Raw genomic sequence first — 26,757 nt, forward strand, 5'->3', positions numbered from 1 at the left:
CGTGGTCTGATGCCGTCAGGTCCAGTTGCAGAATCAGAGTCGAGGGTTGACAGAAAGTTTTCCACCTTGTCAGGAGGAAAGGACACAGAGTCCAGGAGCAGCTGGGTACGGTGGGTCCAGAGAGGGATGGGTTTGGGACACAAGATTTAGAGGCAAACACAGAGTTGAGGCATTCAGCTTTTTCACGATGCAGAAAATCGGGCAAAATGGAGAAGATTGTCATGGGGACCGCAAGGCTAACCCCCACTCTTGCAGGGAAAATGGCCTTTAAAATGCCTGTCGTTGTTATTTGACCATAACCAAGTGTGTGTAAGTTGATTCTGATCCAAGACTGAGATTGTCGGATGAGGTTACCAGACGTCAGGAAGGTGAATTTTGAGAGTTTGAGGAGAGTTTCCTTATGTTTCCTTTGAGTAATGTTAGCTCTTTCACAACCCTCGATCTTGTATACAAAAAAAAAGAAGAAAAAAAGAAATGGCCAACCTTCAAAGAGGAAATGTACAACATCTTCACAATGTCGCCATGAATAGAGATATCAAAATTAAACACATATTCCAACAGTGGGGGCTGTATTTTTCACACACTCCAACCGAGCTGGATTGGGTATTTAATTTTGATATCTTACTTTCTATTTATATTTCAAGTTTAACTCATTATATAATAAACACAAAAAGGGTCCATTTGTGACAGATCCCCCCCTCTTTTCCTCCATTGTGGGTCATCACCCAACAATATTAATTTTGTTCTTTCCTGCCTCCTCCACTTCCCACTCCCATTCCCATTCCTTCCATTGCTCCACTAAAAAATGATTTTCATTGCAGTGTGACGCAGAACGTATCACCACGGTCTGCACTGGTGTAGTTGGTTACCTTTATATCCCTGTGCACAATTTCCTGGGTGTGCAAGTAATCAATAGCATCAGCCATCTGGAGAGAGGAAGAGATGAAATATTCAAACATGGACACAGATTATGGTTGTTAAGATTTTACAATTTTGAGTGCAATTCTTTCTGTCCTATTTCAAACCACATCAGAAACATCACACTGAGGCTGAAACCAACTTCAGCTCACCTGTATCATGGGAAACCACAACTCTCTTTCTGTAAGTTTCCTCAGATTATGAATTTGGGAAGCGAGTGAACCTGCACACATCAAACAGCAACATACAATTTTTTAAATTTTTTTTTGTATACTGAATCGAGGCTCGTGAAAGAGCTAAAAATAGCAACGCAATAAGATTTTCATTTTTAAGAAACCAGTAGAGGGAAAATTATTTTGTTTTTGAAGATTTGAATGTTTCATTGTTAAAATAAACACAAAATGAGAAAGATAAAAATTTGCATGCAAAATCAAAGGTCAGGGAAGAAAGAGCAAGGTGACAGAGGGCCACAGTTGGACACAATTAGGGGAAAGAAAGAACAAGAAAAGTGGAGGAAGATAGGGAGCGAGAGATAGAGGGGGGAGGAGTAAACACAGGACAATGGAAGTGAAGGGCAGAATAAAAAAATGGTTCATGGGAAAAAAATATCGAGGAAAGTATGTAGGGTGACATGAGATGGTGGTGCACCACATGCATCAAGTCTTCGAGGGGAGAATGTGAATAAATCGTTTCCGGAGGGCAGTTGCAGAAATGTGAGAAAAGAGGAATAAAAAGTGGAGGTGTGTGGAAAGTGTGCACTTTAAGTTTAACCAGGAAGGGATTACTGGAAAAACTTGTGTAGTGAAGGAAAGGGAGACTTATCAGTCTCTTCCAAGACACTCTGCCTTTTGACAGGTCGCACAAATGAGAAGAGCCACCCCATCTGCGTTGTGAGGAACTGGCAATGTGTTTCGGCCTCATCACATGACATGATAATTTTGAGAGCTTCTTATTTAACAGAAACCAAATCAGTTTGTGATGCTGCCACCTCATTACCTGAATGAGAGGTAACCCAATCACAAACAGGTCTCCTGGATCCTGTGGACTATAAAGCTCTCAAGACGTCTCCATTGGACAACACAGACACTGTCGACTATGAGTTTAAGGAATTATTTGGAATGATGAAATCTGCAGCTCAGTTTGGAAGACAGCTTTGATATGTGATCCACGTCATGGCTGATGGTGAAGCCTATAAAGTCAAGAAACCCAACCACTTCCTGTGTTTAACCAGGAAAAACGATCAGTTGGTTGTTTTTTTACAATTGTGCCGGAGTGACAGAGTGAAACTGAGATTTGTCAGAACTGAAAGAGATGGTCCAACAATCAGGATATCATAATTCATGTTTACTAATTACTAACTCATTTTGCTACTCAGGTAAAAATGGACTTGATAAGACACAAACAGTGGATTTTCAACAAAATGACGTCAGAAACCTCACCTCCATTCACATACTCCCTAATGACGGTGATACGCTCCAAGCTTGTTGACTCCATGTAGACAAACCTCACTGAAGGGAAACAAGATAGTGGAGCACATGTTAATAAGATAAGCAAAAGAATCTTACCCAAAGTCAAACACCTTTTAACAACATGATCAACATGCACATTTTTTGTGATGACAAGTAGTCAACAGGTGAGCTTCAACATAATCCTTTCACCATCATCATTCATGATCTTGTAGGTAAACATTTATCTGGGTAGTGTGTGTACAAATCACAATTCGTATCGAGTAGACTTAAGTTTAGGAAAACAACTGATCAGAGTTCTTCTGAGAACACGTCATTTGGCGAACACACACCTCAGTATATTTGATTTACAGTGTGTTGGAATCTCATTCTTGATCACACAAAAGCAAATGAAAGTGAAACGAAACGAGCTGATAAAAGGATCCGGTTTCCAGCAGCAGCTTCTCATCTTCTCTTCGCTTGTTTGGCTTCATGAAACCTGGTGTTGGCTTCACCGTTAATGTTGCTGGCTGAAGATCTTCTGGCATTGAATTTGAGCCCATATTACGCTGCTGAAATACCACAAAGTGGGTTGACTCAGCCTGTTATCCTTCAGACGTCGCAAAATGAGAACCGGCCTACTGGTAATAGGGGCAACTGCATCAGCGGCACAGCCACAATTCTAGAAAGTGATGCAACCAGCAGCCACATGCTGCATACGAAACAACAACTCTTCCCATCCTCGATAAAAACCATCCTTTTTCAGCTTGTTCAGCATCTATGTCCTCTTCCCCCTTCTCTCACTGTATCTTCCATCAAGTGTCGTCCTCTTGCATCCCTTACCCTGATATAGGTGAAGTACCAGTCTCATAGTGGGATCTGCACCCAGACTCAAGAACTCAAGTGTGCTTCCTATTAATCCAATGCACCATCCTGTCAAACCTCCAAGACAAATAATGTCTTTCTTGATATTTGTTGTAAATTTTAGAGGTCTTTGAATGAAATAGAACTGCATTTCAATGTCAATATGTATATTTATTCTCTAAAACTAGTTGTTCAAGTCTCTCTGAGACAGGAATTGTGATGATGGTCATTTTATTGCAAGTATTGCAAGTCAATTTTGTTCAGATGTCATGATAAAGAAGAAGAACCACCCATTTTCGGCGTCAAAAAACTTTCCGACATTGAAATCAAATTTTAATGTCACCACAGAGTGGAGGGGACGTTGCAGAAAAGAACGAGTGGTCGCATGCACTTGCAAGATGCAAAATAAATGAAATACAGTCGCTGGTACGTTTGTGCCACCAAGTGCACAGTACAACAAATTTGCCTGCATGGTTTGGAGGTTGCGAAATCACAAAATATTAACAGATACCTTCTCGTCACCAAATTTGGCATCCGAGCCCTTTGTAGCTATAGGCAGGTCCAAAGCACAAGAAAAAAGAACAGGACTTGGACTCGGAATGCTCAGTCCTCACAATTGGAGATATTGGACAACTTGGATTCGGACTCGGACCAGGTGGACTCGACTACAACACTCAAGGTGGTGGCAGGAACCATCCTGGATAGGTCGCCACTCTGACGCAGGTAAGCGATATGTCTATTTAAGAACAAGCAATCCAAAAAGGGGCTGACAGGATGGCCTCGAGCTCTAGAAGCATGCAGACTTGCCTCAAGGCCATCTTGCCTGGGTTGGAAACTCGACCCAGCTCTAAATTGTCATCCCGGTGTTTAGCGGACAGGGTGATTCAATAATTGTGCCATCCCATTGAGGGAAGTCAAGCTAGCATCCTGAATTACTTGGTGGGCATTAAAGACCCAGGGTGTCCTTTGCGTAGAGTCGGCGAGCTATCACCAGCACCCTAGCCAAGTTACAAATTCCTGTCCTAACTTCTGCTGGGAAAGCAATGGCAAGCCATCCAATGAGCAATCCAATGCCCTTGCTAAGGAAGCTGCTTTGGTGGCACCGGCATTGTGTGATCGCATATGAAGAGACGGAGCTTAGAGGTGTTTGCAAACTTGAACTGTGGCTTTGATCGAGTTGAAGAAAAGTCAACAGTTGAGGTAAGTGAGAAATTCATGTGACAGAATCACAATTTGTAACTTGTTTTTTTTTTCACACTGTGATAATAAAAATAGACCAATTACAGCAATGTAGACCCAAGTAGGAAGCTGGACATAAACAATGCATATGCACATGCACACATACAGTACCTGTCGATCGTCTACATCCCCCTTCAAAGTTATCACCTCTTGTTATCCTATAGCCTGGAATTAAATTCAAACTAACAAATCAGACTTTTTCCACCTTTATTTACACATCGTAACCCACAACTTCCAAGTGAAAAACAAATTCTACAAATTTGAAAAAATTAATAAAAAATACAAAACTAGAATATCTTGGTACAATAAGTGTCGACTCCCCCTGCGTTAATTCTCGGTGGACACACCTTTGACATATTATACTGTTAGGGATCTCAGGGGTCGGCGCTCCCCTTATCAAGGGGGGGTTAATCCCCTTGTCTTTTAAGCTGGCCGTCCCGAGTCCTTAGAAGTTATAACGCTCCTTCCGGTCGGTATTAGCTCGGGTCATTGGTCAATGCAGTCCCAAATACCGACTTACTAACCCGACCGTAAAGCAGGGAAATAACTCCCGCTCGAACCACGGATATGATGGATAATGCCGAGCGGTTAGCAATCCGCGATCCGAGCTATTAACCAAGAGACTAAACCCGATTCTAGCGGTCCTTAATCGTGCCACAGGTACTCAATGGAGAAAAGACGAATGCGATTGGATTAGAGAGGAAACCAGAAGGTAGGAGGAACAAAGATGGGTTTATTAACAAATATACAAGAAAAGAGGAAACAAAAGAATGTAGAAGAAAGGAAGAGGAAGAAGCAGGACACAGGGCAGTCTTATTTCAGTCTTATTCTATACCCCCAGACAAACCGACACACTCACACGGGAATTGTAGTTGGTAGGGTGGAAGGTCCAGGTAGATGATCCGGTGATGGGGTCCCGGCTTCGGTTCTCTCCAGTTCAGGCTCCGCGGACGAAAACCCGGTAGGCAGCTCCGCGTATGGTGGAACGCGAGCAGACCTTACATATAGCGGGACTGGGATGCTTCGTACCGAATAAATGAATGGCTGTCAAACACACCCTCTCCAAGGTTCTCTTATAACACCAACAAGTGAGTCCTTTTTCGCCAATGTGCGCTCCGTATAGGCTTTCGCAATGCACTCAGCACTCTCTCATCAAGTCCACCAAAAGAAGAAGTTCGTTCGATCACCACGTTCCCCTGCGCAGTTCGTGAAAGGGCTTTGCGCTCGCGCTTATATATTGCGCTTCAAGATCACTCAGTGCTCCGCCAAGCCACACCCGTCGGTCATATTACATCAGCTCTGGTTGGCTGGTGGGGGCTTACCGGCCACGCCTTCAACGGCTAGTTGACAAGCCACACCTTGTTCTTGGCGTTCCGCCCCCTTCTTCCTCGAGCCTGACCGCGTGGTTAATGGCATCGTTTGAACAAGCGCGAAGGCAGCGAACGCTGCTGGCAAGGCGCGTAATGGCGTCGCTTGGAGAGGGAGGTTGCAAAATGGCCGGAATTGGAATGGGACCTACTCTTATTTAATCGATGCAACGCAGATTCAACTATTGGAAACACGGCCTTAACTAAAACACATAATAATGAAATAACTGAGTTTCTATGGTGACCTATGTGTTGCTGTGGCCTAACTAAGGGTGCTACCTTTAACCTTTCATGTGATATTTACAAGTGATTGTTTATTTACAAAAGTGAGGGTTCTAAAACCGCAACACTGCACCCTCCCTTTCTCTTGACTCGTCCCGAGCTGAAACAAAAAGGCTATCTTTTAAATTAATGTGACACTTAGGTGTGGTTACCCTCTACTTTTAACCTCACCCGGAGTGAGACAGTTTTAACACTAGATATGTCCCACCTGCTGCGTTGCATCCTACCTAACTGACTCACGCCCACAATTAACCGAATTACGGAATGGTCTTCAAACTAAACATTTAGCCGGTGGGGAGCATTATTTACAAAACACGAATTATTTACACTGTCACCCAGGACCTGTCTTTTGTGGGAAAAAGAAGATGTTTTGAGAGGGGAAAAATGCCATTGCCATGCACTGCACCGATACACCATACCATATGCACCAATATGCACCATAATAAAGAAATGCACCAAAAGCACCAAAAAGCACCATAATGTAAAAATGCACCAAAACAAGCATTTTTAAATTAATCAATGATGTCTGATGTCTTCTCTGCTGGGCCGATCTTTCTGGGTGTCTTCATCTTCTTACTTGATGTTAATTTTAATAAGAAGGGCACACACCACGTCCGCTTTTTATTATTTGTATGGCCAGCAGGGCCAACTTAGGTGGTCCACTGCCGGGCATGGATGCCACTTGAAACACAGTGGTCCACAAGCCAGACACCGTTGGCAACAATGGGCGGTCCCAGCAGACATGCCAGGCCACAAAACGTGTGGTCCATATGGTGCATCAGTGCAGGCCGGAGGCAGCAAAGGTGCGGGCGCACAACTGGGGGTCACCTGCACACTTCCCTCGGGCACAAAATAACATGTCCATGAGTGGGGAAGGAGGACAAGCAAATCAGCGGGGAAAGGCACAAGGGCACACATCAAAACAAGGCAATGCAGACATGAAGGGCGCGGGAGAGCGAGCTGAGAAAGCTCGTCCCTAGCGTTCGTCACCCCCCATGTCACCTACTCTACCCTTGCCCCTACCCTGTATTTACACAATTTACAAATTCGTCGCTACGTTTTGTCCTTCCCATCCCCGAAACCAAATTCATTCCCAATCCCTCCAAAGGAGGAAGGGATGGAATATCAACACAATGTCACCCCAACGTCAAGATGCGTCTTACCATTCCAACCATTTGCCAAAACATGGTGTGGAGTTATATCACCTTGGTAAGTGGATGCGGATGGTGCGAAGAGATTTTCTCCTAACTATCTTCTAAATGATAGGGTGAAATCCCTGGTGCTGAATCCCTGGTGTTGGGCTAGCGGCTAGGGTGCCGGCTTAGGATCCTAGGATCCTGGGTTCGAATCCCGGTCAATCGCTGAATTAACGCCAGGGGGGTTGACTCAGCCTGTCATCCTTCCGAGGTCGGCAAATTGAGTACCAGTTCACTGGTAATTCCCTGCTTGTCGTTAAAGGCGGCAAAAAGGGTTGGCATCAGGAAGGGCATCCGGCCGTAAAACATTGCTTCAAAAAGGGGACCGAAAAACAACAACAACCACAGTTCCCGAAAAAAGCCAACCCCCGCTTGCGGGGAAAAATGGCCTCTAAAGGTGTTTTTTTTTTTTTTTTTAATCTTCTAAATGACATCAACACAGTTAAACTACCCGGGGTCTTTCCCTGCCAATCCATTGGCCATCTTACACTATGCGGTTCTAAAAACCAATTCCCATTGACCATACTGTGGAGCTCCCCAATTTGGGGTCTCACTCCCCCAATTCTTCTCCCTGTGCCCTCGCACAATTTCGGGGCTGGGTCGTGTGGCTCCCCTAGCAGGTCCTACTTACCTGCGCACCTCCGCCACTGAACGTCACCACCCGAGCTTGCCGAGCTCCTCACCCTAATCTACCTGGGGAAGGCCCTCCCTGGCACTTACCCCCTCGATGCCCTCCATGGCACTGGGCTACCCGGGTCCTCTCCCTAGGATCCTCGGGCCCCGCTGAACTCTACACAAAACTACATGGCTCCCAGAGCCTACCTGCGGCCTCACCTGGCTGACAGACTACCAGTGGCGGTGTGCTCAACCAACCATACTCACGAACAGGCCACACGCCCAGCCATTCCATTTCACCCATGCACCCAACGAAGCAGTACTCTGCTACTTTCAGCACCACAGATGTCAATATCCACCAAATTTACCTACTCCCTCTACCTAACTTTAACCTACCCTCCCCGGGTGTTCGTGAAGGGGTCCATCCTTCCCCCATCCACTCCTTCGCACCATACACTCCACTCCACTCCACTCCACTCATTCCACTCATTCCACTCTACTCACTCCACACCATCCATTCCAAACCATTTATTCCAGACCATCTATTCCATACCATCAAGCTCTCTTGCACACTCTTGTGCTCTCACCATTCATCCACTTGCACCCCTTGCAAGTCAATCACTCAATACACAATGACACACTTCCTCAATACTCTCACAATACACTTTCACACACCTCTTTTCTGGCACACCTTTTGTGCTCACACACCTCAACCACAATTCCACTTGGCTCACCACAATTTCTCACACACACAGCATCATCTAGCTATCTATTTCCCCTCTAAAACTCGTGCTTCCCCGTCATCCCTTTATACGACTGCACATCCCTTGTGGTTATCAACCAACTACTCTACTCTACGTCCCCACTACCTGTACAATGTCCCTACTTAATTCTCAAGTCACCGATAGTCATTTCTAAATTCTATCAATTATCCTAAGCTGAATGCCTCAACTCTGTGTTTGCCTCAAAATCTTTAGTCCCAAACCCATCTCTCTCTGTTCCCACCTTTCCCAGTCGAACCCAACTGCTCCTGGACTCTGTGTCCTTCTCTCCTGACAAGGTGGAGGAGTTTTTGTCTAACCTCGACTCTGATTCTGCAACTGGACCAGACGGCATCAGCCCACGGGTCCTAAAATCCTGCTCTGCCGCTCTATCTCACCCTCTCTCTGTTCTTTTCATCCTATCTTTTGAGCAAGGTCATCTGCCAGCATCCTGGAAATCAGCAAACATTACCGCTTTACACAAAAAGGTGCAAAAACAGATACTTGCAACTACAGACCAATCAGCCTGCTCCCAATTATCAGCAAAGTCATGGAATCCATCATTGCTTCGGATATGAAATCTTTCCTCTTCTCCAATGGCTTGATCTCTGATCATCAATTTGTTTTCAGACCAGGTCACTCTACTCTGGGCATGCTGCTTCTGCTGTCTCAACAATGGATGGAGGTCCTCAATGCCAAACAGGAAATCAGAGCTGTCTCCCTTGACATATCACATGCCTTCAATACGGTCTGGCACCCAGCTCTGCTCACCAAACTCTCCTCCTATGGTATCCATGGAAATCTCCATGCATGGCTTGCGGACTTCCTCTCTGGTCGTAGTCAACGTGTGGCCCTGAATGGATTTCTCTCATCTCCCCTTCCTGTTCAGGCTGGAGTTCCCCAAGGCAGTGTGCTGGGCCCTATGCTTTTTCTGGTCTTTATCAATGATCTCTCCGACTCTCTGGAAAATCCTCTCTATCTCTTTGCTAATGACTCCACTCTCTGCCGCTCCATTCCTCTTCCCTCAGATTGGCAGTCTGCAGCCTCCTCACTCTCTGAAGACCTGGACAAAATCACAGACTGGTCAAACAAGTGGAACATGTCTTTCAATCCTGACAAATCTCACACTCTTACTATGTCTCTCTGAAAAGATCGACAGGACAACCCTCCCATCTACTTTCTCAACAATCCTCTCCAAGAAGTTCTGTCGCTCAAGCTTTTGGGTCTCACTATCTGCCATGATCTTTCTTGGGAAAACCACATTTCCAAGCTGGCCTCCAAAGCCAGTCGCCGACTGGGCATCCTCCGTCGTGCGAAGTCCTTCCTCGGCACACCTGAGCTCCTCACCACATACAAGGCTTTCATCCGCAGCTCAATGGAATACTGTTCTCCCCAGGTGCTCCTGCCTCACACCTAGCTCGGCTTCACGCTGTTGAAACCAAAGCTTTCAGAATCATTGGAATCTCTCACGATGAAGCTATCTCTGAGGGCCTTTCACTCACTCACCGCAGGCAGGTAGGTGGTCTTTCTGTCTTCTACCGACTCCTCTCCGGCCTTGCTCCCCCAGCTCTCTCTGTGCTCTGTCCCCCAAATATTCCTAGAGGTCGCACAAGATCTGCCAGCAACCCTCTGATGGTTAAACTGCCGAAATCTCGGCTCTCTGCTCACCTTCACTCTTTCATTCCTCTTTTTTCCCGCCTCTGGAACAAACTCCCACACTCCCTTCAATCCCACTCCTCCCTCCAGGTCTTTAAAACAGCTGTTCACCACCATCTCTTATCTTCCCCCATCCAAAACCTTGATCTTTTCTACCCCCACTAATTCACCCCAGATCCACCTTGTTTGAAATTCCAACTTCTTTCCTGGAAGTCCTGGCAGTGTCCATATGTTTAATACCTCTCCCACCCCCCCTTCCCATGCCTCCCCCCCCCCCAAAAGCCCTCTCCCTCCACCAGATCTCTCAACGTCTCCATGTCTCTCGGTCCCTGCTCTCAAATGTTGTGTTTGTGTCCTTCCCCCTCTCTCCCCATCTTGTCTACCGCTCCCGATGTTATATGTTTTATGTGTCGGTTTGTCTTTCTGTGCGATTAATGTTCGCTCTTTCATGAGCCTCGATCTTGTATACAAAAAAAAAAACCCTCCCTGGCTAGGTTTTCACTACCATACCCCGTACAACAAAAGCTCCTCTGCCCAAAAATAATGAATGGTACAACTACCATTCGCTATCACTACTGCTACCATTAATCGTCCACTATACTACGAGCCTCATCGGTGCAGAAAATGCATTTTTACAGCTCGGCTTCGAAAAGTCAAGCAATGCATACGGTGGTCTGTCTCCTGTAGGTTGGGTCCGTCCGGCATTTACGATTCTGGGGAGGAGGTTTTGTCGGACCGAGATTCCAGGGTCCATCTCTGCACGGACCCTTGCGGTCTCCAGCCCGATGACCCAACCTCGCCTGGTCGGAACACCACCCCCGTCAGGGGGCGAAGGTCCGACCTGACCTTTCTCCCCCGGAATCGTGCCGCTCGCCGCTACGACGCGGCACCGACCATACAGGGCGGAGCCCGGCCCGAATCATGCACGGCGCTCCATGCAGGAGCGACGTGGCAACTATCCCCGCCGGCCCCCGTAGCACACACAGAACACCGCGCCCCGAGAGCTCGCGTCGGCTGTACGTCGGCCGAAGCGCTGCCCCGGTTAGCGTCGATGCTCAACGAGCATGCTCACATCCATACGCGACTCTTCCCATACTCACACATCCCATACACTCCCTTACTACACACTCTCGCACTCATCCTACTCGCACACTCCATCATCACACACACCTCCGTTATGCACTCCGTAACACCACGGGTGTGCACTCTGTTGCACACCCACTCACGGGTGTGCACTTCTGCATCCACCCAATAACGCGCTCTGGTGTGCTCTCCCACACACGCTCCACATCCATCCCAGGTGTGCATCCTCGCACACGCTCCTCATCCATCTCCATCTCACTCTGTGTCACCCTACTCTCACTCCCATACTCTGTTGCAAACTCTCTCCGGCGCGCACCTTTTCCTCACACGCGCGCTATTTCCACTCACACAGCGCACCACGGACCTTCCACAAACGCCCGGGTTACGCTGGGATCCCAAGCGCGTGAAAAACCCTCTTGCGCCAAACCTTTTCGCGCCATATACAGCCCGGCTTACCTTTGGGATCCTCCTCTCCACACGCACCTGCACATCTTTATAAGGATTAGCAAGTATGGCATCAGGATGCGAATACAGACTTTGGGCATATTCCATTCCTTCCTCCCGCGATTGCTCTTCTAAGTCGGCCATCTCTCCAATTTCCACTATTGCTTCGATTTCCTTTTTAAGCTCGACGACCGCTGGCGCACATAACATCAAAATTTCCAATTCCGCGGTCGTCGGCTTTTCTATACCCCGGGTGGCGATTTCTACACCCGTCCACGTAACTGCGCTTTGCTCAGGCTCACTCAACCCGTGCTCCTCTAGCCGCGTTACCTCGTCGCGAACCTGTGTGCCCCTCCCGCGCAACTCACGGTCTCTCTCTCTCTCCAATGCTTTTCTTTTATTCCTGGCTTGCTCCCTCGCCAACCCCTCGTTAATTTCTCGGGCTTGCCCGCCCATGTCCTCCAATTGGCCCCATAATTTGCTTCCGAATCCTCCCAATTTACTTTCTAAACCCCCAATTTGACCTCCCAATTCATTCCTCAATCCGCCAATTTGGCTTCCCAATTGCTCCCTATTATTTTCCATGTCTTCACCCGTCTTGACCATAAAGGTCCTCATTTGCACCATAAATAGGCCCCAGTACATTGGCACCGTGGGCTCGGCTGCCGCGGCCATGTGCGAGGTGCCGCAATTTTGTGCACCTGCAACCCCCACGACCGCACCTTCATTATTTTCCTCCTCCATTTCTCCCACTTCTTCCCTGGGGTCCTGGGTTGACTAACTCCTCTTCAACCCCCTCATGTTCCCCCACCGGCATCCGATCGCCTTGGTTATCCATGGCACGATTTAATTTAGATCTTAATAAAAATTTTGGCCGCTCAAAATTTTGACCAAATTTGTTCAGATGATAAAAAATTTGGTTCGGGCTTCAAATCCCACTCCGACACCAATTGTTACGGTTCTCGGGGGTCGGCGCTCCCCTTATCAAGGGGGGGGGGGGGTTAATCCCCTTGTCTTTTAAGCTGGCCGTCCCGAGTCCTTAGAAGTTATAACGCTCTTTCCGGTCGATATTAGCTAGGGTCATTGGTCAATGCAGTCCCAAATACCTACTTACTAACCCGACCGTAAAGCAGGGAAATAACTCCCGCTCGAACCACGGATATGATGGATAATGCCGATCGGTTAGCAATCCGCAATCCGAGCTATTAACCAAGAGACTAAACCCGATTCTAGCGGTCCCTAATCGTGCCACAGGTACTCAATGGAGAAAAGACGAATGCGATTGGATTAGAGAGGAAACCAGAAGGTAGGAGGAACAAAGATGGGTTTATTAACAAATATACAAGAAAAGAGGAAACAAAAGAATGTACAAGAAAGGAAGAGGAAGAAGCAGGACACAGGGCAGTCTCATTACAGTCTTATTGCATACCCCCAGACAAACAGACACACTCACATGGGAATTGAAGCTGGTAGGGTGGAAGGTCCAGGTGGATGATCCGGTGATGGGGTCCCGGCTCCGGTCCACTCCAGGCTCCGGTTCCGCGGGCGAAAACCCGGCAGGCAGCCCCGCGTATGGTGGAATGCGAGTGGACCTCACATATAGCGGGGGGACTGGGATGCTTCGTACGTATTAAATGAACGGCTCTGCCAAACGCACCCTCTCCAAGGTTCTTTTATAACGCCAACGAGTGGGTCCTTTTTCGCCAATGTGCGCTCCGTATAGGCTTTCGCAATGCACTCAGCGCTCTCTCATCAAGTCCACCAAAAGAAGAGGTTCCTTCGATCACCACGGTCCCCTGCGCAGTTCGTGAAAGGGCTTTGCGCTCGCGCTTATATATCGCGCTTCAAGATCACTCCGCGCTCCGCCAAGCCACGCCGGTCGGTCAAATTACATCAGCTCTGGTTGGCTGGTGGGGGCTTACCGGCCACGCCTTTGACGGCTAGTTGACAAGCCACACCTTGTTCTTGGCGTTCCGCCCCCTTCTTCCTCGAGCCTGACTGCGTGGTTAATGGCATCGTTTGAGCAAGCGCAAAGGCAGCGAACGCTGCTGGCAAGGCGCGTAATGGCGTAGCTTGGAGAGGGAGGTTGCAAAATGGCCGGAATTGGAATGGGACCTACTCTTATTTAATTGATGCAACGCAGATTCAACTGTTGGAAACACGGCCTTAACAAAAACACATAATAATGAAATAACTGAGTTTCTATGGTGACCTACGTGTTGCTATGGCCTAACTAAGGGTGCTACCTTTAACCTTTAATGTGATATTTACAAGTGATTATTTATTTACAAAAGTGAGGGTTCTAAAACCGCAGCAATACATTACACGTGGCCGCATCTCCACATCAGCAGATTACTCAACATCAATGGACCCACAACGTCAAAGTTGTGTCCAAACAGTGAGTCAACACAGCAATGGAGAATCCTTGAATGAATGAATGAATGATCGTTTTAAGGCCATTTTCCACGCTAGAGCAGGGGTTAGCCTTGCGGGCCCCATGACAATCATGGTTCCCTGTTTGAGGCAATGTTTTAAGGCCGGATGCCTTTCCTGACGCCAACAATCCAATGGAGAATCCTTATTCAATCTTATTTAATTATTACTTTCATTTAAAGTATTACCACATATGAATAACTTGAATCATACATTACTTTATATAATAATATATTAAGCGACAACCACTTTACCTGATAGACATGTCAATTACACAGCACCTCCATCTAACCATCCACTCAAACTTATATTACACTCCAATATATTACATTATATTATCATTACTTACTTAATTGCTTATCCTCTTCGTCCCAATGGGACATAAGGCTGTTACAAGCTTTCGTCATTTATCTCGATCCTGAGCTACATTCTGCGCCTCACACCATGATGGACCCAAATCCTCCAGATCAGTGACCATAGTCCAACGTCAAGATGTTTTGGCCTGCCTGGTTCCCTCCTTCCTGGCACTGTCCATCCCAAAGCAACATTGGGGATTCGCTCAGGGGACATTCCAAGCATGTAGCTAAGCCATGGGAGGAAGCGACACTGAATTTCAAGGGCAATGCTGTGGCAACCGGTTTTTCCATGCAAGTCTTTGTTGGATATCTTATTTTGCCAGAAGATGCGGCAGATTTTCCTAGGCAACCATTGTGGAAAGATTCCACCTTCCCCAAATATAACTTAATTACCCACCAGTACTCAGAGCTATACAGAAGAACAGACTTGACATTGCTGTTATAAAGTATTATCTTTGTCTTCAGGCTGCACTGCTTCGACTTCCAGATAGAATAGAGTTGAGCGATTGCATTACAAGCTTTGCGGATTCTTACTTGATGTCTTTCTTGGCTCCATTGTCTTTGCTGATTCGACTGCCTCGGTATGTAAACGCATCTACAGTCTCCCGGGCTTCTCCATTTACAGTAATGGATGCAGGAGGTACGGTGTTGATGTTCATCACCTTGGTCTTGGTAGTATGGACATTAACATCTGTCCTTCTTCTGGATAGCTAGCCTGTCAGATTGTCCATGCAAATGTGTGTCCCTTGATGACAAAACAGCTAAATCGTCAGCAATGTCCAGATCTTCAGGTTGGGTGGAAAGGGTCCACTGGATGCCTCTTGGTCTATCTGATGTGGTGTTCCTCATGATCCAGTCGATTGTAATCAGAAAGTGGATAGGTGATATGATACAACCTTGGTGAACTCCAGACTCTACCAGGAACCACTGTGATAAGTAGGTGTTCAAGATGACAATGTATTCAAAGTCGTTGTAGAATTTGCTTATTAGAGTGATCATCTTCTGTGTAATTCCATAAGATCTCAGTATTTTCCACAGGCTTGCTATATAAACATGATCACATTCATTCTTCAAGTCAATGAAATTGATATTAAGAGGTGCATTTCATTCAAAGCATTCATATTATTATTATATAAATATATTATATTGCAATCAAACTTCAATAAGTTTGAATGAAATCCATCCATACTTACCAATGTTTTCGTGATGAAGCTGCTCCATTATGTTTGCTTCATGCACCATCTGCAAAAAAAAAAAGAAAAAAAAAGGAGAAAACAGAAACGGAAAATTATGCAAATTCCTTCAATAATCTGGAATCAGGTTAAGTCACCCCATCACAATAACCACAAGATTGTAACTCTCACAGAGACGCACGGCCTCAGGAGCCAAGAGACAAAGATGTATCAGACAAAGATTCTACCAGGACAGTTCAGAGGAAAGTTAAACTGTGTTAGTTCAACAGTTAAAAACACCACTATCTCAATACAGTATAAACACAAACTTACCATTCGCCCATCTCCCAAAGATTTTGCCAACTTCAAAGCAACCTGAAAAATGCGACAAGAGATCGTATTACAACATCTCAGTTACAACATGGGAAAATGAGTAAAATATATCATATTGGTGTGTGGTGATGTACAATTATTATATCTGTTTATACTGAAGTCAACGTCGGAGATAAATTATAGAAAGGAACAATTTCACACAGATGGACGATAAAAAGGGGAATAGGTAAACGATTACATCAACACACCACAAGTAAATCTATTTGAGTGTTAAGAATTGGAAGAAGGACAAAACATTGAGGTACAAGCGATGAGGGAGTAGAAGGGGGTGAGGGAGGGGGGGGCAGTTATGGGCATCAAAGTGATAATTGGGGGAAAAAAAAAAAAAGCAAAATCAATGGTAGGAATGAAGAAGCCCCCTCAACTTTGCATCAAGTGGTTTTCCCCATTATTTTTGGTGAGATTTCTGGCACACAACCATCATCTGTCACAGATTACACATTATTTGTTCATTGCAATCACATCTATTATGTAATTTTCTGCAGGAGTGATGTGGGGCATCATGACAAGTCAAAAGAAAAAGCATCGTTCAAGAAGATACGACACATACAGATGAATAATTTCCCAATCCCTCTGCTCTGTCCTTCTTCCATGTGTCTCCCTGTCGTGTCCCTCTACACTGCTTGCTGTCTGTATTGTCCACTGTGTTCAGTTCTGTGTTCAATTCTGTGTTCTATCTCCCCTCCCACGAACTGTTCCATCTCCCAGAAAGTGAAATGAAGACATAGCAAGTATATCACACAGCTTGTACCACTTGTGCAGAGTTGACATTCTTTGCTTTGTATACGAATCCAGCACTTCCTTCTCCAATTTTGGATATAACCTCCCACGTCTTGAACTGAAAACAAAGGCACAAACAGAGCTTCACAACATTGCTTCTGAAATAAAATAGAATTAAGAAAGAGCAATCAGAGATTGCAGACCCTCGCCAGGACGTGTTTTTGGTGGGTTTTCAGGCTTTTGTGTTGAAACAAATATGGCGGCTGAACCACGCGACCAATGACGTCTTTTTTTTTCTCCACTAATTTATCCCTCAATGAATGAATGACCGTTTTAAGGCCATTTTCCCCGCTAGAGCAGGGGTTAGCCTTGCAGGCCCAATGACAATCATGGTTTCCTGTTTGAGGAAATGTTTTTCTGGCCGGATGCCCTTCCTGACGCCAACCCTTTGTCGCCTCCTACGATGTGCAGGGATACGGTGTACCTATTCTAAATCGGGGTACACACCGGGATCATTCATCCCAGCAAGCTGGTACTCAATTTGCCGACCTCGGAAGGATGACAGGCTCAGTCATCCCCCCTGGCGTTAATTCAGCGATCGACCGGGATTCGAACCCAAGATTCTAGGATCCCAAGCCGGCACCCTAACCGTCAAGCCAACACCAGGCTTTATCCCTCAATGACGTTCATAAAATTTCATTTTGATCGGATGAAGTTTTGTACTTATCAAATTATGACGTCATAATGGAGGTACCTATGACATCATTGTTATCATGTTATTCCCCATGAAGAGTTCTTTACAATGAGCCATGTCTCAATTTTTCATATGCAGCACTTTTGAAGATAGAGGTGCAAGGTTTTTCGGTTTTTCCAAGATGGCGCCCATGCCATGTGACCTATGACGTCATAATTACCATTAAAAAAATTCTGCAGGGGGAGGTGCATAGAAATGGTGACAATTTCCGATGGTGAAAATTTCACCGATGGCGAAAATTTCCTCTCAATCGGACCAACGCTTGCAGAGAAAATCATATTTATTCTGTGAAGACAAAGTTAATTTTAATCCGATGACTTGAAATTTGAAGAGGATTTGCACGTCAGTTCGCTGAACTCAACCACCAACTATTTTTCAGATCAACATGGGCCAAAAGGTCAACATGAAAGAGGCGGCATGAATTTTTGAGGGACCTTTTGGCCTATCCTGATCTCAAAAATAGTTGGTGGTTGAAGTCAGTTGGCTGATATGTTAATCCTATTCAAATTTCAAGTCCATCGGATGAAAATTGAAGATTTTAGGAATTTGAAAAAAGTGGTTGACCTTTGGCCTATGTTGACCTTTTGGCCGATGTTGATCTCATAAATAGTTGGTGGTTGAATTCAGTAAACTGACGTGCAAATCCTCTTCAAATTTCAAGTCATCGGATGAAAATTAACAATTTTACAAATTTGGCCTATGTTGACCTTTTGGTTGATGTTGACCTCAAAGGTAATTGGTGGCTGAAATCACTGAGCAGATGTACAAATCCTTTTCAAATTTCAATTTAATCGGATGAAAATTGAGGATTTTAGAAATCTGGCCGATGCTGATCTCAAAAATACTTCGGTGTTTGAATTCAGTGACGAGATATGCAAATCCTCTTCAAATTTCAAGTCAATCAGATGAAAGGGTTTTAGAAATTTGAAAAAAAGTCGTTGACCTTTAGCCGATGTTGACCTTTTGACTTCAAACATGTGTGTGTATATATATATATATATATATATATATATATATATATATATATATATATATATATATATATATATATATATATATATATATATATGAGTAAAACTGTCTATTATGTAATCTACAGACAACTGTCTATTATGTAATGCAAACCCACGGATCTCCAATGATACTGCACGAAGACGACTGCATGACTATGGTCTGACTGCACGCCCCGAAGTTTCTGCCGCAGTGCGGGATGCTGGAAGGAATCGATCCCGCAGGTGACTTCGGACCATCTGCCTGTCCTGCCTTGCAGTGGTGACTCTTGGCCTCCCTGATCGAGGTCTGTCATCTGCAGAGTTGTGAAGGGTGTCTCTGTCCACCAGGGCCGATATGGTCTGGTGTGAACAGCCAAGGCGACGTGCCACCTCACGGTAGCTCAGTCCGCCTTGCAGCATGCCCAGGGCACGCTGCCGTTGATCCCTTGACAATCGTGGCATGTTGATTGAAATGCCCATTTTGCACTGGCCTTTTAAAAGCCAATTTCAAGACATCACGTGCAGCTCATTAAAATCATCCCGTACCCCTTGGCTAATCACTGACAGTCAAAACGGCTGTTCAACAGCTGTGCTATGAAGTGACCATTGAAAGTTCAAGTGACCATCCGTGACCGTTTTGTCTGACAGTGAGGACACTATTGTCCACAAATAAGTTCACACATTTACTACACGCAGTGTTATTGTTGATATTTAAAGGTTTCAAAGGTGGTAAGTTTCATTTTGCGTTTCAGTATATATACTTACATCAGGTTTCTGCAAAATCCCCATCAACGATTCGCAAGTTAGAACAGTGACAGATTTTTTACTTAACGGGACTGCTGACCTTTGACCTCTTGACCCAAAATTTGATCAGTTCTTCTTTACATCATGATAATACCTGTACCAAGTTTGATTTAAATCCCTTCAGCTGTTCTCAAGTTATCACATTTTTACCTGGCATGACCTCTGAACTTTGATCTGTTGATGCCATAATCCAATCAGTTCATCTTTGCATCATATATACTCATACAAAGTTTGTTCAAAATCCCATTCTTGGTTCATGCATTGGCACAGCAACATCATTTTTACTTAACATGCATGACCTCTGACTTTTGACTTCTTGACCTGAAAGTCTAATCAGTTAATCTTTAAATCATTATACATACAGTGCATTCAGAAAGTATTCAGACCCCTTCACTTTTTTCACACGTTATGTTTCAGCCTTATGCTGAAATCGTTTTTTTCCCTCATCAATCTACACTCAATACCCCATAATGACAAAGAGAAAACAGGATTTTAGAAAGTTTTGCAAATTTATTAAAAAGAAAAAACTGAAATATCACATTGACATAAGCATTCAGACCATTTGCTATGACACTTGAAATCTAGCTCAGGTGCCTCCCATTTCTCTTGATCATAAAAAAAAAAAAAAACATTGCCTCAAAAAGAGAACCATGACAATTACAACTACGTATGGGCAGGGTGCAGCCCGAAGTGGAGATCGGTTTCTGAGGTTTGGAACATGGAATGTAGGGACAATGACAGGGAGATCAGGAGAAGTGGTGGAAGTATTGGTCAGAAGAAGAGTGGACATATGTTGTGTGCAAGAGACGACATGGAAGGGAAGTGGTGTGAGAATGGTGAAGGGTAGGCAGGGACAGAAATGCAAGTTTGTGTGGCAAGGGTGCCCGGAGGGCGTGAATGGTGTTGGTGTCCTGTTTTCTGAGGAGTTTGTAGACAGTGTGGTGAGTGTGACTAGAGTGAGTGATAGGTTGATGATGGTGAAAATGATGATTGGAAAGCTCTTGGTGAACGTCATCTCGGGATATGCTCCGCAGGTTGGTCGAAGCAATGAAGAGAAGGACAAGTTCTGCTGTGCGATAGAGAAGCTGATGGAAAACGTGAAAGATGAGGAAGTTGTTGTGGTGGGAGGAGACCTGAATGGACATGTGGGAAGGAGTATGGATGGTTTTGAGGGAGTTCATGGGGGTTACGGATATGGTGTGAGAAATGGAGAAGGTGAAAGGATTTTGGAGTTTGCTGATGGAGCTGATTTGTTGATTTGTAATACTCAGTTCCAGAAAGAGGATAATAAGCTTGTTACATACACGTCAGGTGGGTTGACGACAACCGTTGACTACCTGATGGTGCGCAGGCGAGATAGGGGGCACCTCCGGGACACAAAGGTGATCGGGGGCTGTTTCACAGCACCACTTGGTTGTCTGCGACATAAGGGTGAAAGGTGCGAGGAGAGCGCGGTGGGTGAAGTACCAACCAAGAATGAAGGTGTGGAGGTTGAAAGAGGTGACAGTAAGGGGAGGCATTAAAAGAGAGGCTGAGTAGGGTAGAGGATGATGTGGTTGAGCTTGAAAGTGGTTGGATGTCAATGAAAGCTAGTCTGTTGGGAGCCGTTGGTGAGGTATGTGGATGGACAAAAGGACCACCGAGGCACTCGGAAACATGGTGGTGGGATGATGAAGTTGGAAAGAGGATTGACGAGAAGAGGAGGAAGTTCAAGGAGTGGCAGAAGGCGAAGGGTATGGGAGCAGAAACAGCAGAGCATGAAAGTTATAAGGCAGCCAGGAAGGCTGCAAAGAAAGAGGTAGCAAAGGCGCAGGAGGCATGTAGGAAAATGTTCGGAGAACGCTTGGATTCGGAAGAGGGTCAGAAAGCAGTATTCAGGATTGCAAAGCACATAGCGAAAGAGAGGTGTGATGTGATGGGGGTGAGTTGCTTGAAGGATGAAGTGGAACAAATCGTTGTCGACCCAGATGGAATTAAAGGAAGATGGAAAAGATACATGGAAATGCTGTTGAATACAGAGAATGAATGGGATGGCAACATAGAGAGTAACCCAGTTTTATGACCGGCAGAGAAGATAACTGAGAAGGAAGTTGAGGAAGCGATAAAAGCAATGAAGAGTGGAAAAGCGGGAGGGCCGACGGGAGTTGTGGGAGATATGTTGAATGCAGCAGGAAGTTGGGGTGTGAAGAGAATGACAGAGATCTGTAATCTGGTGGTGAAAGAAGGCCGCATTCCAGTGGATTGGGAACTGAGTACCCTCGTCCCTCTATACAAGGGGAAAGGTGACCCTCTGGAGTGTGGCTCGTACTGAGCGATAAAGTTATTGGAGCATGGAATGAAGGTATTGGAAAGGGTGTTGGAGAGGAGGATAAGGAAGAAAGTGAAGATCGACGAAATGCAGTTTGGATTTATGCCAGGAAGAGGAACGACAGATGCACTTTTCATTGTGAGGCAGTTGCAGGAGAAGTACATGGAGAAGAGGAAGAAGTTATTTTTTGGGTTTGTTGATCTGGAGAAAGCATTCGATAGGGTTCCACGCAAAGTATTGACATGGGCATTGAGGAAGTTAGGAGTGGAGGAATGGTCGATCAGAGTAGTGATGGCAATGTACAAAAGAGCGTGCACAGCTGTAAGGACGAAGGACGGGAACAGTGGTGAGTTTGAGGTGAAAGTGGGAGTGCATCAGGGGTCGGCACTAAGTCCACTACTATTTGTAGCTGTGATGGAGGTGCTGGCTCAGAACGTAAAGGAAGGTTTACCGTGGGAGTTGTTGTATGCAGATGATCTGGTGTTGATTGCGGAAAGTATGGATGGACTGAAGGAAAAGATGAACAAGTGGAAGGAATGTATGGAGACAAAAGGTCTGAAGGTGAATATCGGAAAGACGAAGGTGATGGCAAGTGGTAAAGCATGTGGTGAGGTGGAAAGAACTGGGAAGTGGCCGTGTGCTGTGTGCAGGAAGGGTGTCGGAGTGAACTCCATTCAATGTACAATGTGCGCTGAGTGGGTTCATCAAAAATGTAGTGGTCTGAGAGGGTCATTTACCAGTGTGGCAGGTACATTCAAATGTAAGGTGTGCACAGAGGGCGCTGCAGATGGAGGAAATGTTGAGTTGGATCTTGGAGACAGCGTGAAGCTGGAAGGTGTGAAAACATTTTGCTACCTCGGAGACATGCTGAATGGAGAAGGTGGATCAGACTCGGCAACGGTTGCACGAGTAAGATGTGCATGGAAGAAGTTTCAGGAACTGAGTGGCGTGCTGATGAGGAGGAGAGTGTCGCTGAAGCTGAAGGGAAAGGTGTATGCTGCATGTGTGAGAAGTGTTATGATTTATGGGAGCGAGACATGGGTAATGAACGTAGAGCAGCAACGAAGGCTGGAAAGGGTGGAAATGCGAATGGTTCGATGGATGTGCAGAGTATCGTTGAGAGAGAGGAAGACAAATGATGAATTGCGAAAGATGATGGGAATATTGCCTGTGATTGATGCTGTGAAGAGGAACAGGTTGAGATGGTTTGGTCATGTGTTGAGGAGGGATGAAAGTGACTGGTTGAGAAGAGTGATGGAAATTAATGTAGAAGGAAGTAGAGGACGGGGAAGACCGAGAAAGACTTGGCTAAAGATGGTGGAAGAAGAAATGCAGGCAAGGGGGTTAACAAGGAGAGATGCAGAAAATAGGGCAAAATGGAGAAGATTGTCATGGGAACCGCAAGGCTAACCCCCGCTCTAGCAGGGAAAATGGCCTTAAAATGCATGTTGTATCTTCGAGATGTTTCAACACCTTGATTGGAGTCCACCTGTGATAAATTAAATTGATTGGACATGAGTTGGAAAGGCACACACCTGTCTATATAAGGTCTCAGAGCTGACAATGTATATCAGAGCAAAGACCAAGCCATGAGGTAGAAGGAACTGCCTGCACAGCTCAGAGACAGGATTGTGTCAAGGCCCAGATCTGGGTAAACATACAAAAAAAAAATCTGCTGCGTTGAAGTTCACCAAAAGCACAGTGGCCTCCATAATACTTAAATGGAAGAAGTTTGGAACAACTAGGACTCTTCCTCGAGCTGGCCGCCTGGCCAAACTGAGCAATCGGGGGAGAAGGGCTTTGGTAAGAGAGGTGACCAAGAACCCGATGGTCACACTGGCTGAGCTCTGGAGGTCCTGTGTGGAGATGGGAGAAACTTCCAGAAGGACAACCATCACTGCAACACTCCACCGATCTGGGCTTTATGGTGAAGTGGCCAGACGGAAGCCTCTCCTCAGTGAAAGACACATGAAAGCCCTCTTGGAGTTTGCAAAAAAGCACCTAAAGGACTCTCAGACTGTGTGAAACAAGATTCTGTGGTCTGATAAAACCAAGATTGAACTGTTTGGCCTCAATTCCAAGCGTCATGTCTGGAGGAAACTAGGCACCGCTAATCCCCTGCCCAATACCATCCCAACGGTGAGCATTGTGGTGGCAGCATCATGCTGTGGGGGTGTTTTTCAGCAGCAGGGACTGGGGAACTGGTCAGGGTTGAGGGACCAATGAACGGAACAAAGTACAGAGATATCCTTTATGAAAACCTGAAACAGAGCGCTCAGGACCTCAGACTGGGCCAAAGGTTCACCTTCCAACAGGACGGTGACCCTATTCATACAGCCAAGACAACGCAGGAGTGGCTAAGGGACAAGTCTGTGAAGGTCCTTGAGTAGACCTGCCAGAGCCCTGACCTGAACCCAATCGAACATCTCTGGAGAGACGGCTGTCCACCAAAGGTCCACATCTAACCTAACAGAGCTTAAGAGGATCTGCAGAGAGAATGGCAGAAAATCCCCAAATCCAGGTGTGCAAAGCTTGTCGCGTCAAACCCAAGAAGACTCGAGGCTGTAATCACTGAAAAAGGTGCTTCAACTAAGTACTGAGTTAAGGGTCTGAATTACTTATGTCAATGTGATATTTCAGTTTTTTCTTTTTAATAAATTTGCAAAACTTTCTAAAATCCTGTTTTCTCTTTGTCATTATAGGGTATTGAGTGTAGATTGATGAGGGAAAAATGAATTTAAACGATTTCAGCATGAGGCTAAAACATAACAAAATGTGAAAAAGTGAAGGGGTCTGAATACTTTCTGAATGCACCGTACCTGTACCAAGTTTGAATTAGATCGCTTCAGTCATTCTCAAGTTATGGACCTATCACAGACTTCAACCTGAACCTCTTGACGCCAAAATCAAAGAAGTTCATCTTTGCATCATTATACGCACTTCCACCAACTATGGTCAGAATCACATCACTTGTTCACATGTTATTGTGGTAACAGGCTTTTTAGCTGACATCACCTTTGACTTTGTGACCCCAACATGGAATCAGTTCATTTTTAACTCATTATACATCGTCACGTGAAAAAGTAAGTACACCGCATGTAAAGTTTGGACTTTTTCAACATATTTCAACATACAGCAATTTTTTTTTTTTTTTTTTTTTTTTTGTTGTATACAAGATCGAGGCTCGTGAAAGAGCGAACATTAATCACACAGAAAGACAAACAGACACACAAAACAAATAACATCGGGAGCGGTAGACAAGATGGGGAGAGAGGGGGAAGGACACAAACACAACATTTGAGAGCAGGGACCGAGAGACATGGAGACATCGAGAGAACTGTGGGAGGGAGAGGGCTTTGGGGGGAGGCATGGGAAGGGGGGGGGGGGGGGGTGGGAGAGGTATAAAACATATGGACACTGCCAAGACTTCCAGGAAAGAAGTTGGAATTTCAAACAAGGTGGATCTGGGGTGAATTAGTGGGGGTAGAAAAGAATCAAGGTTTTGGATGGGGGAAGATAAGAGATGGTGGTGAACAGCTGTTTTGAAGACCTGGAGGTAGGAGTGTGATTGAAGTGAGTGTGGGAGTTTGTTCCAGAGGCGGGAGAAAAGAGGAATGAAAGAGTGAAGGTGAGCAGAGAGCCGAGATTTCGGCAGTTTAACCATCAGAGGGTGGCTGGCAGATCTTGTGCGACCTGTAGGAATATTTGGGGGACAGAGCACAGAGAGAGCTGGGGGAGCAAGGCCGGAGAGGAGTCGGTAGAAGACAGAAAGACCACCTACCTGCCTGCGGTGAGTGAGTGAAAGGCCCTCAGAGATAGCTTCATCGCGGGAGATTCCAATGATTCTGAAAGCTTTGGATTCAACAGCGTGAAGCCGAGCCAGGTGTGAGGCAGGAGCACCAGCCCATAGGGGAAAACAGTATTCCATTGAGCTGCGGATGAAAGCCTTGTATGTGGTGAGGAGCTCAGGTGTGCCTAGGAAGGACTTCGCACGACGGAGGATGCCCAGTCGGCGACTGGCTTTGGAGGCCAGCTTGGAAATGTGGTTTTCCCAAGAAAGATCATGGCAGATGGTGAGACCCAAAAGCTTGAGTGACAGAACTTCTTGGAGAGGATTGTTGAGAAAGTAGATGGGAGGGTTGTCCAGTCGATCTTTTCGGAGAGACATAGTAAGAGTGTGAGATTTGTCAGGATTGAAAGACATGTTCCACATGTTTGACCAGTCTGTGATTTTGTCCAGGTCTTCAGAGAGTGAGGAGGCTGCAGACTGCCGATCTGAGGGAAGAGGAATGGAGCGGCAGAGAGTGGAGTCATCAGCAAAGAGATACAGAGGATTTTCCAGAGAGTCGGAGAGATCATTGATAAAGACCAGAAAAAGCACAGGGCCCAGCACACTGCCTTGGGGAACTCCAGCCTGAACGGGAAGGGGAGATGAGAGAAATCCATTCAGGGCCACACGTTGACTACGACCAGAGAGGAAGTCCGCAAGCCATGCATGGAGATTTCCATGGATACCATAGGAGGAGAGTTTGGTGAGCAGAGCTGGGTGCCAGACCGTATCGAAGGCACGTGATATGTCAAGGGAGACAGCTCTGATTTCCTGTTTGGCATTGAGGACCTCCATCCATTGTTGAGACAGCAGAAGCAGCATGTCCAGAGTAGAGTGACCTGGTCTGAAACCAAATTGATGATCAGAGATCAAGCCATTGGAGAAGAGGAAAGATTTGATCTTCATTTCAACAATATTGATAGATGAAGGTGATATAATATAACAAATATCATGAAACATTTACATTTTGTAGTCCATTGTATAATTTAAATAAACATAAATGCAAATTTCGCATGTGGAAAAAGTAAGTACACCCCTACATTTATCACTACTTCAAATACCTAAAATTTGAATCAGGTGCACCAGCTCAGGTGCAAATGATTAGAACATCGTTAGAGAGTATCTT

The 26,757-nt window shown here is 45.6% G+C and overlaps 1 protein-coding gene across 1 annotated transcript in view; it reads right to left on the minus strand.

Annotated features, from left to right (window-relative positions):
* LOC144888402 (cyclin-dependent kinase-like 3) overlaps positions 1–26,757 on the minus strand; it is a 46,429-nt gene that overhangs the window by 15,421 nt on the left and 4,251 nt on the right. Inside the window, exons 4-9 of the mRNA XM_078766284.1 lie at positions 16,976–17,062; positions 16,165–16,206; positions 15,853–15,901; positions 2,358–2,426; positions 1,071–1,141; positions 870–926 (exon numbers count right to left, since the gene is read on the minus strand). Coding sequence (XP_078622410.1) covers positions 870–926; positions 1,071–1,141; positions 2,358–2,426; positions 15,853–15,901; positions 16,165–16,206; positions 16,976–17,062 — 375 coding nt within the window. The remainder of the gene's footprint in view (positions 1–869; positions 927–1,070; positions 1,142–2,357; positions 2,427–15,852; positions 15,902–16,164; positions 16,207–16,975; positions 17,063–26,757) is intronic.

This window comes from Myxine glutinosa, chromosome 12 (assembly GCF_964187855.1).
Source record: "Myxine glutinosa chromosome 12, kmMyxGlut1.1, whole genome shotgun sequence".
NCBI classification, from domain to species: Eukaryota; Metazoa; Chordata; class Myxini; order Myxiniformes; family Myxinidae; genus Myxine; species Myxine glutinosa.